General features: G+C 48.4%; 2 protein-coding genes across 3 annotated transcripts in view; one reads left to right on the top strand and one right to left on the bottom strand.

Moving 5' to 3' along the window:
- Nucleotides 1–13,230, top strand: part of LOC143299929 (OTU domain-containing protein 5-like) — a 26,023-nt gene extending 12,793 nt beyond the window's left edge. For both annotated transcript variants that reach the window (XM_076613471.1, XM_076613470.1), the window contains 3 exons: nucleotides 1,051–1,210; nucleotides 8,387–8,530; nucleotides 9,082–13,230. In XM_076613471.1, the coding sequence (XP_076469586.1) occupies nucleotides 1,051–1,210; nucleotides 8,387–8,530; nucleotides 9,082–9,275 (498 nt within the window). In that variant the 3' untranslated portion in view covers nucleotides 9,276–13,230. The remainder of the gene's footprint in view (nucleotides 1–1,050; nucleotides 1,211–8,386; nucleotides 8,531–9,081) is intronic.
- The window catches only part of LOC143299602 (G-protein coupled receptor dmsr-1-like), a 16,827-nt gene continuing 12,872 nt past the window's right edge, over nucleotides 11,866–15,820 (bottom strand). Inside the window, exons 4-5 of the mRNA XM_076612890.1 lie at nucleotides 15,577–15,640; nucleotides 11,866–11,880 (exon numbers count right to left, since the gene is read on the bottom strand). Of these exons, the coding sequence (XP_076469005.1) occupies nucleotides 11,866–11,880; nucleotides 15,577–15,640 (79 nt within the window). The remainder of the gene's footprint in view (nucleotides 11,881–15,576; nucleotides 15,641–15,820) is intronic.

The following is a 15,820-nucleotide window of genomic DNA, read 5'->3' as shown; positions in this document are numbered from 1 at the left end:
TATAAGTCCTTCCAGTTCAGAGCCCTTTTATTTGGCCTGGCTCCAGCCCCGTGGGTCTTCACCAGGGTGGTCAGGGAACTATGTTTGGCCCTCAGGAGCAAGGGACGTTACCTACTTCCGGGAGGTTATCGGCCGTAGTTCTCTCATTTTCTCTGCATAGGCGGATAGTAGTTTGAACAGGACAGGAATGTCAGACCCCTGCCGGAGTCTGTACTAGTTGGGTCACGGTAAGTATGTTATTTAAACGTAATTTTAGATAGAAAATTTCCTATTGGGAGGAATGATGCATAAGCTGAGGGTTTTTGTCTCTTCAGATTTGGTAGCAGTTAGCTTGATTTCTTCACATTACACCCATTAATCCTCACGGAGTTGTTTTTCCTGTGGAGCATAAATAATGTTTAATTTGGAGCTCCCTTTTTTGTTTCACCAAATTTCAACAATCAGCTCTTTTAAGGTATGGCTTTAAACTCTGCCTCTTTCCAAAATGCCCCTCTCCTTGGTCTACAGTTTTCTCCTCTAGATGTCTTACGTTTTACCGTAATCCCTCTGAATCACAGCTGTGAATGCATGTGCACCCATGTCAAAGTGCTTACATTTGTCTCTGGACAAGATTAAAGTGCTACAGAATTACCTTTATCATCATTACATTATGATTATTTGACACTGAGCAGTATGATGCAGGACGTGGCATGTCCCCCAGAACCTAACACTGTATCATCATTATATCATTATGATTATTTGACACTGAGCAGTATGATGCAGGATGTGGCATGTCCCCCAGAACCTAACACTGTATCATCATTATATCATTATAATTATTTGACACTGAGCAGTATGATGCAGGACGTGGCATGTCCCCCAGAACCTAACACTGTATCATCATCATTATATCATTATGATTATTTGACACTGAGCAGTATGATGCAGGACGTGGCATGGTCAGTTGTGTCCACCAGAACCTAACACTGTATCATCATTATATCATTATGATTATTTGACACTGAGCAGTATGATGCAGGACGTGGCATGGTCAGTTGTTGTGTCCCCCAGAACCCAGCAGCCAGTGCCACCTGCAGCTCGGCTAGTGAGTACTCCCGTCACATGGAGGGAGGCAGTGGGTCCCCTGAGGCTCGAACCAGCCGCTCTCCCCGGACCCGCAGTGGGCAGAGCTCCCCACAGCACCCTGCCACTGTGGACATCGCCGTGCCAGGTGGGTGGTGAGGGTCGTCTGGGTCTGTGGGTATTGGAATCACTGGGTGGTGTGGGTCGTCTGGGTCATTGGAATCACTGGGTGGTGTGGGTCGTCTGGGTCTGTGGGCATTGGAATCACTGGGTGGTGTGGGTCGTCTGGGTCTGTGGGTATTGGAATCACTGGGTGGTGTGGGTCGTCTGGGTCATTGGAATCAATGGGTGGTGTGGGTCGTCTGGGTCATTGGAATCACTGGGTGGTGTGGGTCGTCTGGGTCATTGGAATCACTGGGTGGTGTGGGTCATCTGGGTCATTGGAATCACTGGGTGGTGTGGGTCATCTGGGTCATTGGAATCACTGGGTGGTGTGGGTCGTCTGGGTCATTGGAATCACTGGGTGGTGTGGGTCGTCTGGGTCTGTGGGCATTGGAATCACTGGGTGGTGTGGGTCGTCTGGGTCTGTGGGTATTGGAATCATTGGGTGGTGTGGGTCGTCTGGGTCATTGGAATCAATGGGTGGTGTGGGTCGTCTGGGTCTGTGGGCATTGGAATCACTGGGTGGTGTGGGTCGTCTGGGTCTGTGGGTATTGGAATCACTGGGTGGTGTGGGTCGTCTGGGTCTGTGGGCATTGGAATCACTGGTTGGTGTGGGTCGTCTGGGTCTGTGGGCATTGGAATCACTGGGTGGTGTGGGTCGTCTGGGTCTGTGGGCATTGGAATCACTGGGTGGTGTGGGTCGTCTGGGTCTGTGGGCATTGGAATCACTGGGTGGTGTGGGTCGTCTGGGTCATTGGAATCACTGGGTGGTGTGGGTCGTCTGGGTCTGTGGGCATTGGAATCACTGGTTGGTGTGGGTCGTCTGGGTCTGTGGGCATTGGAATCACTGGTTAGTGTGGGTCGTCTGGGTCTGTGGGTATTGGAATCACTGGGTGGTGTGGGTTGTCTGGGTCTGTGGGCATTGGAATCACTGGTTGGTGTGGGTCATCTGGGTCTGTGGGTATTGGAATCACTGGGTGGTGTGGGTCGTCTGGGTCTGTGGGTATTGGAATCACTGGGTGGTGTGGGTCGTCTGGGTCTGTGGGCATTGGAATCACTGGTTGGTGTGGGTCGTCTGGGTCTGTGGGCATTGGAATCACTGGGTGGTGTGGGTCGTCTGGGTCTGTGGGCATTGGAATCACTGGTTGGTGTGGGTCGTCTGGGTCATTGGAATCACTGGGTGGTGTGGGTCGTCTGGGTCTGTGGGCATTGGAATCACTGGGTGGTGTGGGTCGTCTGGGTCTGTGGGCATTGGAATCACTGGGTGGTGTGGGTCGTCTGGGTCTGTGGGCATTGGAATCACTGGTTAGTGTGGGTCGTCTGGGTCTGTGGGTATTGGAATCACTGGTTGGTGTGGGTCGTCTGGGTCATTGGAATCACTGGTTGGTGTGGGTCGTCTGGGTCATTGGAATCACTGGTTGGTGTGGGTCGTCTGGGTCATTGGAATCACTGGGTGGTGTGGGTCGTCTGGGTCTGTGGGCATTGGAATCACTGGGTGGTGTGGGTCGTCTGGGTCTGTGGGCATTGGAATCATTGGGTGGTGTGGGTCGTCTGGGTCTGTGGGCATTGGAATCACTGGTTAGTGTGGGTCGTCTGGGTCTGTGGGTATTGGAATCACTGGTTGGTGTGGGTCGTCTGGGTCATTGGAATCACTGGTTGGTGTGGGTCGTCTGGGTCATTGGAATCACTGGTTGGTGTGGGTCGTCTGGGTCATTGGAATCACTGGGTGGTGTGGGTTGTCTGGGTCTGTGGGCATTGGAATCACTGGTTGGTGTGGGTCATCTGGGTCTGTGGGTATTGGAATCACTGGGTGGTGTGGGTCGTCTGGGTCTGTGGGCATTGGAATCACTGGGTGGTGTGGGTCGTCTGGGTCATTGGAATCACTGGGTGGTGTGGGTCGTCTGGGTCATTGGAATCACAGGGTGGTGTGGGTCGTCTGGGTCTGTGGGCATTGGAATCACTGGTTGGTGTGGGTCGTCTGGGTCTGTGGGCATTGGAATCACTGGGTGGTGTGGGTCGTCTGGGTCATTGGAATCACTGGGTGGTGTGGGTCGTCTGGGTCTGTGGGCATTGGAATCACTGGGTGGTGTGGGTCGTCTGGGTCTGTGGGCATTGGAATCACTGGGTGGTGTGGGTCGTCTGGGTCATTGGAATCACTGGGTGGTGTGGGTCGTCTGGGTCTGTGGGCATTGGAATCACTGGGTGGTGTGGGTCGTCTGGGTCTGTGGGCATTGGAATCACTGGGTGGTGTGGGTCGTCTGGGTCTGTGGGCATTGGAATCACTGGGTGGTGTGGGTCGTCTGGGTCTGTGGGCATTGGAATCACTGGGTGGTGTGGGTCGTCTGGGTCATTGGAATCACTGGGTGGTGTGGGTCGTCTGGGTCTGTGGGCATTGGAATCACTGGGTGGTGTGGGTCGTCTGGGTCTTTGGAATCACTGGGTGGTGTGGGTCGTCTGGGTCTGTGGGCATTGGAATCACTGGGTGGTGTGGGTCGTCTGGGTCATTGGAATCACTGGGTGGTGTGGGTCGTCTGGGTCTGTGGGCATTGGAATCACTGGGTGGTGTGGGTCGTCTGGGTCTGTGGGCATTGGAATCACTGGTTAGTGTGGGTCGTCTGGGTCATTGGAATCACTGGGTGGTGTGGGTCGTCTGGGTCATTGGAATCACTGGGTGGTGTGGGTCTTCTGGGTCTGTGGGCATTGGAATAACTGGGTGGTGTGGGTCGTCTGGGTCATTGGAATCACTGGGTGGTGTGGGTCGTCTGGGTCATTGGAATCACTGGGTGGTGTGGGTCGTCTGGGTCATTGGAATCACTGGTTGGTGTGGGTCGTCTGGGTCTGTGGGCATTGGAATCACTGCATTACCTCAGTTGGAGAAAGTAGAGAGGTGAAGTCTGTGAGGCATGCATACAGATAACAAGCACAACAGTAAAAGATGGCATATGACAAAACTACTTGGCCTGATTGGGCAATGGAGCTCATATTAAGGCGTGATCACAATTGATCGGCAGACGCAGTGAATACTTTGAAAAATCGTGTTGGCACTGACTTTCAAAATTTAAAATACAAAACTCCTTTCATTACTCATTAATAAGCCTTGCACACTATTGGATGATAAAAATCTCTATACAATTATGGGGGCTCTCACTTCCCCCCATTTCAAGTGGGTAAAAGGCCTTACAGGCCTAAAGGTCTTCATATTAACATGATATGATATGACACTGGGCACTCTACCTTGGGCTCCGTCTACAACATTAACCCCCCACTGCCTCTGCTACCTCTGGTTGACTCCATACCTCCAGCACATCCTACGCTTCCTCTGGCGGCTTCTCAGGGTTTGTTTCATGATACTCAGGTCAGTGGTGTCGTTTCTCTTAATTCAATCGATCCGTGATCGGTCTCAACGCACTCCGTGTTTTCTTGGCCCTTCCAGTCAGCAGTGTGCGAGTCGCCCTCCTCTGTCCCTTTCCCCATGCCCACAAATTCCCTCTCAGGGAATCCAGCGCGGACTTAAGGTCCTCCACTTCACACCCTTGGTTCGCTCCTATATCTCGTACGTCCGTAATGGCGGCCGTGGCCACAGATTGCACGCACCTCACGCGGCATGCCCCAACTGTCTCGAGTCCAGCAGCGACCATTTCGGGCAGGGAAGCCCTCCCTCTAGGTAGGGAGGAAGGTGACCCACTAGGGGACACGCACCCCCACACGCATGCACCCTCCCCCTCGCTCCAAATTTCAGATTCAAGGGAGGCAACTCCTGCTTCAGCACCCTCATCAGTGATAGCCGTGGTTACCTCCCTTGCATTGGCATTGCCCCTCACCCACACCACGGGTGCATACACGGTTCCTCCAACCTCGGCAGTGGCAGTTCCCTATACCACACCACTAGACTCTGCTGTTACCCAACGTGCCTGACCCTTTCAGCCTTAGCACACAACCACTGCTGTGGTTACAGATGGGCATTCCTTCTTAAGCACTGTCTTTCCAGTGAGACACTTTCAGGGGTTTCTAGCCTAGACAGGCTATCACATCATGGAGCCCCAGTCTTCAGCAAGGGCCTGTCAGAGGCTGACTTTGTTGTCACTTTGGAAGCAAGCACCATGTCTTTCAGACACACGGTTGCCCCACAAGACCCCGTCACATCCACCAGGCTTTCTTACATTTCAGCAGAACCTGCATGGTGGACACCTTCATCTCCCAAGTACACAGCAGCTGTTTCCTGATTTACCCATGCTGATTGGTGTCCTTCTAGGACCAGTATCTGATCATCAGTCGTGTACGACAATGACCATCAGAACAGCAGAGGAGGTGACTGCTATCCTGACTATCTGGGCTGGAATTTGATTATAGTAGAGTGTTTTGCCCAAGTTGCATACCCACTCTCGATCAAGAGGGCCTTAAAGACTGTCGCCATTGGGAAGGATCCCAAAGGCTAGTTAGCCCCCAAGGCTACAGCACCAAGTACCAGTGCAATTTGACTTTTAGTGTGAGAGACATAGTCCTTCATGAAAGACTAAGCTGCAAACGATTTCCCATTGCAGTTAAGAAACCACTGATAATACAGCTCTCACTTTGCTGTTGGCCCTACTGTAAACGTATGTCAGATCATTGATGAAAGTTGCCAGTACAACACATCTAAAGCCACTTTTCTCGCTGCCCCGCCCAGCTCCATACCAGACTTAGTGCACACCACACAGAGCCAGAGGCCTGTCATGGATCTGGTCCCCTTTCTCACTAAAGTACCTTCAGTGAAAATTTTCCCCATGGAGACCCTCTTCCATTAGGAACTCCACCATGAAGTGCACTCCCACAGCCTGATCCAACCCAGCCATTGACTGCCGACAACATTCTGCAGGTTGCTCCAACATGCCACACTCAGGCAGAGAAGCCACCAAGCCTTCTGTCTGCCCCTTTCATGATGGTACCTGCCTGGGCAATTACACAGCCTTGTCCCAGAGACACCAGGGACTTCGAGTCTCTTGTTGCCAAATGTCCGCCATTCTATGCACAGGCAACATGCCAGTGCTGTTTTTTGGCAGCAACAAAAAAGTTGGGGGGTGGGGCGCGCCCATCACCTGTCAGCTGGCATGGAGGAGCTCTACAGATCTGGCTGTCACGCCTAAGGCAAGCCCACCATCCTGGTGGGCTACCTCTGTCTGATGCCACAGTTTCCTTCAAACACATTTATCACTTTCCCAATTGGCCCACAACCGATGTGGAATCATCAGATCAAGCCACATGTGCACCTCCTTGCATTGAGGCTCAACCGCGCTCAAGTGAGGCAACCCCATAGGGTACGTGTTTCCTTCCCTTCCTTTGATTGGAAGGGCTCTCAATAAAGTGTGGTTTCAACACACTGACCTGATTCTCTTTGCACTACATTTATCAGCACAGCTGTGGTCCACAGACCTCTCCCACAAATACAGCTGTGGGCCTCAGTCTTCTTTGCCTGCACCAACATCCTTAGGTGACGCAGTACACCCTATCTCCGAGCCCTGTTGCCCCTGGCGAGTGGTGTCGCCAACTCACCCACTCAAACTCGGACCCCTTAGCACATGCCCCCTCAGCCAGAGCTCACGAAGTCAGAGCATGGTCTTCTTCCCTTGTCTTTGCCCACTCACCAAGGCTACAAGACATGGGGGCTGCTTACTGGAAAAACCCTGGTACCTTCATTGAATTGTACTTGAGGGACGTCTATCGCTTTAGGGATGATGGCTCAAGAGGCATCCCCTCTGGTGGTAGCACAACAGGCCATCGCAGCACACATACAATAGAACAGGTGAGCCCTCCACCATGTCGTACCATTCTGCGCTGGTGGGTCACAGTTAAGTATGTGTAATTAAAAGGAAATTTTCTTCCTGAAATTACGTTTAAGTAACATACTTACCGTGACCCACATTTAAGACCCTCCTGTTCCTCCCCGCTTTCCGTTCTCCCTGCACGCTACGCTGGTTGCGGCAAATTGTCGTCAAAAGCGGGGCCTAGTCAGGGATGCAAAGGGGAGGTAACCTACTTCGGGAGGTTATCAGCCGTAGCTACTTTTGTTTTCTCCACATGGGTGGGTAGTAGTTTGCACAGGACAGGAATCAGACCCCTGCTGGAGTCTGCACTAGTGGGTCATGGTAAGTATGTTACATAAATGTAATTTTAGGAAGAAAATTTCCTATATGACATATCCATAAAAAACCAGCACACACACACACACACACACACACACACACACACAGAGTCAAATCAACACAAGCCTGGTAAAAACCACACCTTTCCACTATTTGAACACGTGCGCATGCGCACACACACACACACTCATGCTAACACACACTTAACGCATGCTAATAAGCATGCACACTTGTTGCTTACACACGTACATGTATTGAACAAATGTATCATGGTGAAGTCCATGTAAAATGAATAGTGAATAGTGAATTTAGCTGTCAAAGGGTTTACCTGGGCAGTGTGTGAGTGTAGAATGGGTGGAAAGAGCCTCTGTTCAGTGTCCTGGTCATGTTCCATCTGCCTGTGTTTTCACTCCGTTATGTTCTGGTTGTGTGTGAATAAGTTGCTTAGACTGATATTTTACTTAACAGGGATTTGTAAGTCTTTCTTGTAAGAATGCTGCTGTCAAGTAAAACTGAACTGTACTAGTTGATGTCACCTTCCACCAGTCTGCCAGTTTTTGAACAGGTTGAAATATTGCAAGAACGTTGCAGTCAAATGAAACTTACCTGTACTAGTAGATGATGCCTTCAGTCACCTGTCCACTGCAAGTTCCTGAACTCCATCCAGCAAGTGTGATTTCACAATATTATAGTTGGTGTTTGGGGAATGTGTGAAATTGGTGTAACATGAAGATTAGATAAAGCTGTATTCAGATCTTAATTCTTTGTTTGAGTGGTGTGTGTGTGGGTGTGTTTGTGTGTATTACTGTGTGTACATCTTAGAGTGGAGATTTCAGATGCTATAATTAGTCTTTAATTTCACATGTTCTCCCTCAAGCAGTTTGACAAGTGCGTCGGTTGATAGTTCATTAAACTCAACAAGTACCATGTTGTTTTCGTGAAGGAGAGGCCTTCAGATGCCTTTCAAAATGTGACTTTCATTCATAACGGTTGCAGCCATGTGGAAGTGGCAGTGTATGAAGAAGAGCAGTGCATGTGTGCAGGATCGTCCAAGTCCCCTCGGTGCAGCCCCAAGCAGCAGCCCCCCAGCGAGAGCACATCCCAGGCAGCTTGCAGCTCTGATATAGGGGCTGTAGGGGGAGGCTTCAGTGAAACGAGCTCCCTCATGGACCACCTGCCTATGTATGGTGAGTGCTCTGCTGGATTTCTGTGTCCCTTTTGCTTCTGATTGTGTCTTGTATTCTTTCTGCTGTCCATGGCTAATGTTCCCTTGTGTTGTTTTTTGAATGCCCGCACAGGTGTAAGGGAAATGCCCTTGATTGTAGGTGATAGTGTGTATGTTACAGTGGCTTCTTCACTGTGTTCTAACTGTGGTGGTGTGCCTTTTGTTTTGTAAGCTGTTTTGGTGTATCTTGGTTTTTTATTACTGTGTATGGCAAATGTTCCAGTGTGTACAAAAACTATCACTGGCTGCTGGTTTTACTGTTTCCTGTGAACAGTGGCCCTGCAGTGCTAAGGATGAGGTGTATGTGCACATGTGTATGAGCACTTATAGTTTGTTTTGCTGTGCTTTGAACATGTGTATGGATTTTCAGGATTGTATGTTGTATTAGCTACATGAGTGTTGCTAGTTGTCAGTATAATGAGACATTTTTCATGTTTGTTGTTTAGCTTGTAGCCGCCAAAGCCCAAGAGGGGTGACAGGAAATGACACTGAATGGGGTGTGTGTGTGTGCAGACTGGGAGGAGGATGACATCATGGCCCAGGTGATGGCGCTGTCTCACCAGGAGTACCTGGACAGCCTGAAGCGCAAGGCCACCCCCTCCTCCTCCTCAGCCTCAGCCACCATCACCACCAGTGATGCGAGGCTGGAGGAAGCTGGCTGCAGCACCAGCACCACAGACCCAGGGTTTCCCTATTGTGACAGCTAGTTCACTGTGCTGCTGGACTCGTCATTTCAGGGCTGGGGAGGGGGGTATGGTATAGATAGATGTGCATGTTTGTCCATACACAACTCCTGTGGAGAACACTGGTGATGATGACGTGCAGTTTTTATCAACGTTCCCAGCGCCTGTGTCCACTTGTTGAGTGCACTCCAAAACAAGTCCTTGGTGGTGTGCCTGCTCTGTGGACATTGATTCAACTGACATCAAGTCCTTGGTGGTGTGCCTGCTCTGTGGACATTGATTCAACTGACATCAAGTCCTTGGTGGTGTGCCTGCTCTGTGGACATTGATTCAACTGACATCAAGTCCTTGGTGGTGTGCCTGCTCTGTGGACATTGATTCAACTGACATCCTTCCTGTTTGACTGCTGGCATTGTGCTCAGCTTGTTTTAATAGAAATGTCTTGAACTCACTCACTTTCTGAGGTCAGCCCACAGAAAGAGCAAACATATGTCTGTTGGAAACTAAAGTGAAATTTGAAGTGAACACATTCAGCATGTTCTACGATCATGTGTTGGTTATGTGTGTTGGTGGACCAGCTGAAGTGTTTGTCCCAGCAGGAAAAGCACAGTGATAGGTGTCTGAGACCCTGAGGAAAAGAGGAGCAGCATCAGAGTGAGGCCTGGGACTGGTCTTTTTTGAGTGCATTCAACAGTCAGGCAGAGGCTTTAGTGTCTTATACCCAGCAAAATAATGCCATTTATTTGTCATTTTAGGTGTTGTGTACATGATTGCTTCCACTCAAAATGATAAGGATTTTATTTCAGTCTGCTAAAAGTGAATTGGTATTGCAAAAAACTGCTTACGATATATTTTTTCTTTCTGAATTACATGCACCTTTTCATGTGAAACTTTTAAATTGATGTGTGTTTTTGAGTGTGTGTGATGTTTTATTGAATCAGGGGAACAGGGATTGAAACGATTGGGGGATTAAAACATGTGTGAGTGTGCTTGAATGTCTGTGTGCCTGTGTATTCTTCTGTGTTTGTATGTATGCTTGTGTGTGTAGCAAAAAGAAAAAAAAAAGATACTGGTTTCAGATAGTTTTCAGCTGGTAATGGATAGGTCTTTTCTGGGCACATGAAAAAAATCAGGAGATTGCAGTTTCATGCAGTTTTCATCTGTTAATGGATAGGTCTTTTCTGGTCACATATTTTTCACAAAATGACAGCAGTGCTTGTGAGCCACTGAAGGGTTCCATTGTGTGACCCTGAAACCAGTGAATGGGGATGGGGGTGGGGGTGGGGGGTGCAGATGGTTGGTCAGTGTGGGGTTGGCAGTGCCCAGGGATCAGTATTGACCACCCTTTGCTGGACTGGGGTGCTGACTCCCACCTCATCAACTTGCACTGGATCTGTTTTGTTAGCTGCCTGGCATCGGTTGTTGTGGTCATTGGATTTTACTAAGAATTGTGTTACTTATTTGTTTTATTTATTTATTATTTTAATTGTATTATTTCTTCTTTTTTTTAAAGTTTGAAATCAGAGGAGCCATTTTTTATTAGATGGTTTTTTTTAAAACTGTCATGGATATCCAGAGCATTTTGGTGGGGCGGGGGATGGTGGTGGAGGGGGCATGGAATCTTATTGTCTGAGGAAGTAGACAGGCCAGGGGGTGGTTCTTCCATGTGCCAGATTTGTTTCTCCCCCCCAAAAAAAACTTGGTTCCTGGAGCCCCAACAATAGGAGGTCACTGGATCTATGTTGAGCAGCATGTGGGTGTTTGACTGTGGTTGGGGTCTGCCCAGTGTGCTGGTGATGCTGACTGTCCTGTGGGGTCTGCATAGTGTTGGTGGTGCTGATCACCCTTTGCCTTTTGGAATAGCCTTCCCCACCCTTTAACTTTATGGAAGACAAAGATGTGAGCCATGTCCAGACATCCTGTGGGATCAGACACCCTGTGGTAGAGGTCTACAGACATGAACAATGTAATACCCTCATCTTCACCACTGATCCCAAAGTGACCAAAGGGGGGGAAAAAGAAAAAGAAAAAAAAAGGATCTGTTTACTAAGGGTGGTGGTGTTTTCTCCATCTACTTTTACTTTCTTTTTCTGTGTGTCATGTTTGTGAATGATATCATGCCGTGTGAATTGGATGTGAACAGTCAGTGGTGTGGTGAAGTTGACCTTCTGTTGTCGTCTTTTTTACTTTTTTTTTTTTTTTTTATAAAATGAAGCAGTTTATATTATATCACCAGTTGTAGAGAGAGAGAGAGATAGTGACAGTGACAAGTTTTGTTATTGACAGTAGCCTATTTGGCTTTCTTGCCAAAGGGGGATCAACAGTAGATAAAGAATGCATTGACACAGAAACAGCGAAAAATGTTAGTCAACAAAAGACGGGTAAACTACACCAGGTCAGCATTTTGTTTGCTAACTGATGAGCATCATTGTCGGCAGTACAATCACCATTACAAAAAGAAATATGTAAACATATTTAGTGGATCAGTGTTAGAAATACAGTAAATGACCAGTTGACATGATTTTGTCAGATGCTTAATGATAACTTGTTTGTAGAGAGAGAGAGAGAATACAATAAATACTGATACGATAATCCACAACAGAGAAGAAAATGATCACACTATCAGCATCTGTCATCAGAATGGGGAAGGGACATCACAGAAATGCATCCTTTATTTCCTGTAAACTGGATAGCAGAATGGTGGAGAGTTAAAATGAATAGCTAATATTAACACAAATATTAGTGAGTTTTTTTGGGTTTTTTTCCAGACTTGAGAAAATCGGAGATGCTTGCTGGCATACATTCATGTGTACATGGTTTTGAGGCTCTTACATTTTATAGTGGGAATGTGTTAGTGTGCAATCAGTGCGTGAATGATGAGTTAAAAAAAAAATCCACAAATAACACCCATTATTCTGAAGCCTAAAATATATTGAAACCAAGGTTCAAAACTTGTATGTGATGATGTAAACTTGTGTAAAAAAAAGTGTTAAAAACTGTAACATAGAAAACGTTTTGTGCCAGAAGCCATCACTTCCCTTCCTCTATGTAGTCACCTTCTGTGTAAGAACCATGTCTGCTTGGAATGTGAAAATCCTCCCTAATTATTTCCTTTATCTTGGTCTTACTGCAGAATAAAATCATCAACATTGTGTTGCAGAAGTGCAGAATGGCATCATGTGTGTGTGTATGTGTGTGTGTGTGTGTGTGTGTTCTGTTGAATCTGGTCTTTGTGTGCAGGATTAATTTTGTTGCTTGTGCTGGTATGATACTTTGCTGTCCTTATTACATAGATGTGTGTGTGTGTGTGTGTGTGTCTCAAACTGCACAACACAAGAACTTCAACAGATGACGTGCTGTCCACAGCTGGCATAATCTAGCACACTGGTGCTGGGGTGGGGGAGTCAACTGTGCATCATTTCTGAACCAGAACAGATGCACACTCCCTGTCATGACAGTGTGTCTGATGTTACTCATCCATTTTAAAGAATCAATATCATTTCTATATAAATAGAAATTAGAATATCAAGAATATTTTTCTGTTTTGTTTTTGATACACTAAGCTAATGCAAACTGATCCATATAATATGTAATGTGTATATAGGTATCGTTGGTGGAGAGACATGGCACACTTTTTTTCCCGAAACAAAAAGAATGTTTTTTCACGAGAGTAGTGGAAGAAGCATTATTGCTGATGTTGCTTTTTTATATATATATTATTTTTTTTACATTTAGGAGTCTGCAAGGATTTGGCAGACTCTGGCATTAGTGAATCACAAGTTCTTTCCATATTTGATACAATGAATGTTGTAAAAAAAAAAAAAGGGGAAAAAAGGGATAGATGTCCAGGTTTAATGTGGTGCAGAAGGACCACAATGACTGTGTGATATCAGCCATTTGTACAAGTTTGGAATAAAAAGCAGACTCAGTATATGATTGATTTGTGAAACTCTTCTTTTCAGACAATAAAAAAAAACAACCCACCCCTTACTTGTTTTAAAAAAAGAAAAGTGAAAACAAATAAACGTTTTTGTGTATGCTCATTGTTTAACCCATTGGCATTGACCACACTGCAGACAGCAGCAGTTGCTTTGACATGACGCTGATGACAGTTTACATCATTTATGGTGACATGCCAAGCCAGCACCCAGATGATGATCATACACATTAATGCAGAAAACGGCACAGTAACGATCAGTGCTTCAGCATGTTAGGAGAAAAAAAGATTTATCACTGCACCCCCAGGCAGGGGTGGGTGGGGGGGGGGGGGTTACACTTCCTCATTTATTATGACAGTGGCTAGAGTGTCCTGTTGGCTGTTGTATTGCTGTTAGTGGTAGTGGGGAGTGGTGATGGGGGGACAGTGTCCTGTTGGCTGTTGTATTGCTGTTAGTGGTGGTGGGGGAGTGATGATGGGGGGACAGTGTCCTGTTGGCTGTTGTATTGCTGTTAGTGATGGTGGGGGAGTGATGATGGGGGGACAGTGTCCTGTTGGCTGTTGTATTGCTGTTAGTGGTGGTGGGGGAGTGATGATGGGGGGACAGTGTCCTGTTGGCTGTTGTATTTCTGTTAGTGGTGGTGGGGGAGTGATGATGGGGGGACAGTGTCCTGTTGGCTGTTGTACTGCTGTTAGTGATGGTGGGGGAGTGATGATGGGGGGGCAGTGTCCTGTTGGCTGTTGTATTGCTGTTAGTGGTGGTGGGGGAGTGATGATGGGGGGGCAGTGTCCTGTTGGCTGTTGTACTGCTGTTAGTGATGGTGGGGGAGTGATGATGGGGGGACAGTGTCCTGTTGGCTGATGTATTTCTGTTAGTGGTGGTGGGGGAGTGATGATGGGGGGGCAGTGTCCTGTTGGCTGTTGTATTGCTGTTAGTGGTAGTGGGGAGTGATGATGGGGGGACAGTGTCCTGTTGGCTGTTGTATTGCTGTTAGTGGTGGTGGGGGGGAGTGATGATGGGGGGACAGTGTCCTGTTGGCTGTTGTATTGCTGTTAGTGATGGTGGGGGAGTGATGATGGGGGGGCAGTGTCCTGTTGGCTGTTGTATTGCTGTTAGTGGTGGTGGGGGAGTGATGATGGGGGGACAGTGTCCTGTTGGCTGTTGTATTTCTGTTAGTGGTGGTGGGGGAGTGATGATGGGGGGACAGTGTCCTGTTGGCTGTTGTATTGCTGTTAGTGGTGGTGGGGGAGTGATGATGGGGGGGGCAGTGTCCTGTTGGCTGTTGTATTGCTGTTAGTGGTAGTGGGGAGTGATGATGGGGGGACAGTGTCCTGTTGGCTGTTGTATTGCTGTTAGTGGTGGTGGGGGAGTGATGATGGGGGGACAGTGTCCTGTTGGCTGTTGTATTTCTGTTAGTGGTGGTGGGGGAGTGATGATGGGGGGGCAGTGTCCTGTTGGCTGTTGTATTGCTGTTAGTGGTGGTGGGGGAGTGATGATGGGGGGACAGTGTCCTGTTGGCTGTTGTATTGCTGTTAGTGGTGGTGGGGGAGTGATGATGGGGGGACAGTGTCCTGTTGGCTGTTGTATTGCTGTTAGTGATGGTGGGGGAGTGATGATGGGGGGACAGTGTCCTGTTGGCTGTTGTATTGCTGTTAGTGGTGGTGGGGGAGTGATGATGGGGGGGCAGTGTCCTGTTGGCTGTTGTATTGCTGTTAGTGATGGTGGGGGAGTGATGATGGGGGGACAGTGTCCTGTTGGCTGTTGTATTGCTGTTAGTGGTGGTGGGGGAGTGATGATGGGGGGACAGTGTCCTGTTGGCTGTTGTATTGCTGTTAGTGGTGGTGGGGGGTGATGGTGATTGGGGGACAGTGTCCTGTTGGCTGTTGTATTGCTGTTAGTGGTGGTGGGGGAGTGATGATGGGGGGGCAGTGTCCTGTTGGCTGTTGTATTGCTGTTAGTGGTGGTGGGGGGGGGGAGTGCTGATGGGGGGACAGTGTCCTGTTGGCTGTTGTATTGCTGTTAGTGGTAGTGGGGAGTGATGATGGGGGGGCAGTGTCCTGTTGGCTGTTGTATTGCTGTTAGTGGTGGTGGGGGGGAGTGATGATTGGGGGACAGTGTCCTGTTGGCTGTTGTATTGTTTTTGGTGGGGGGAGTGGTGATGGGGGGGCAGTGTCCTGTTGGCTGTTGTATTGCTGTTAGTGGTGGTGGGGGGGAGTGATGATTGGGGGACAGTGTCCTGTTGGCTGTTGTATTGTTTTTGGTGGGGGGAGTGGTGATGGGGGGGCAGTGTCCTGTTGGCTGTTGTATTGCTGTTTGAAAATAGTATTCCGTTCTGTGTGCCAGCGTTCCAGAATACTAGTCTATTTTGTGAAGTGAAGTGGAGTTACCAGAGTAAATGGTCCACGTGTGGATGGTGAGGTCAGGTAGTGATAGAGAAATCGCTCCTCGGGGCTGTGAAAGACAGGATGACGTCACTGCTCAGAGATAGTGTCCACAGTGCTGCCAAGTCCACTGCTCAGAGATAGTGTCCACAGTGCTGCCAAGTCCACTGCTCAGAGACAGTGTCCACAGTGCTGCCAAGTCCACTGCTCAGAGATAGTGTCCACAGTGCTGCCAAGTCCACTGCTCAGA

This window comes from Babylonia areolata, chromosome 25 (assembly GCF_041734735.1).
Source record: "Babylonia areolata isolate BAREFJ2019XMU chromosome 25, ASM4173473v1, whole genome shotgun sequence".
Classification (NCBI taxonomy): Eukaryota; Metazoa; Mollusca; class Gastropoda; order Neogastropoda; family Buccinidae; genus Babylonia; species Babylonia areolata.
The sequence above is the reverse complement of the archived record's forward strand: the minus strand, read 5'-3'. Positions and strand labels throughout refer to the sequence as shown.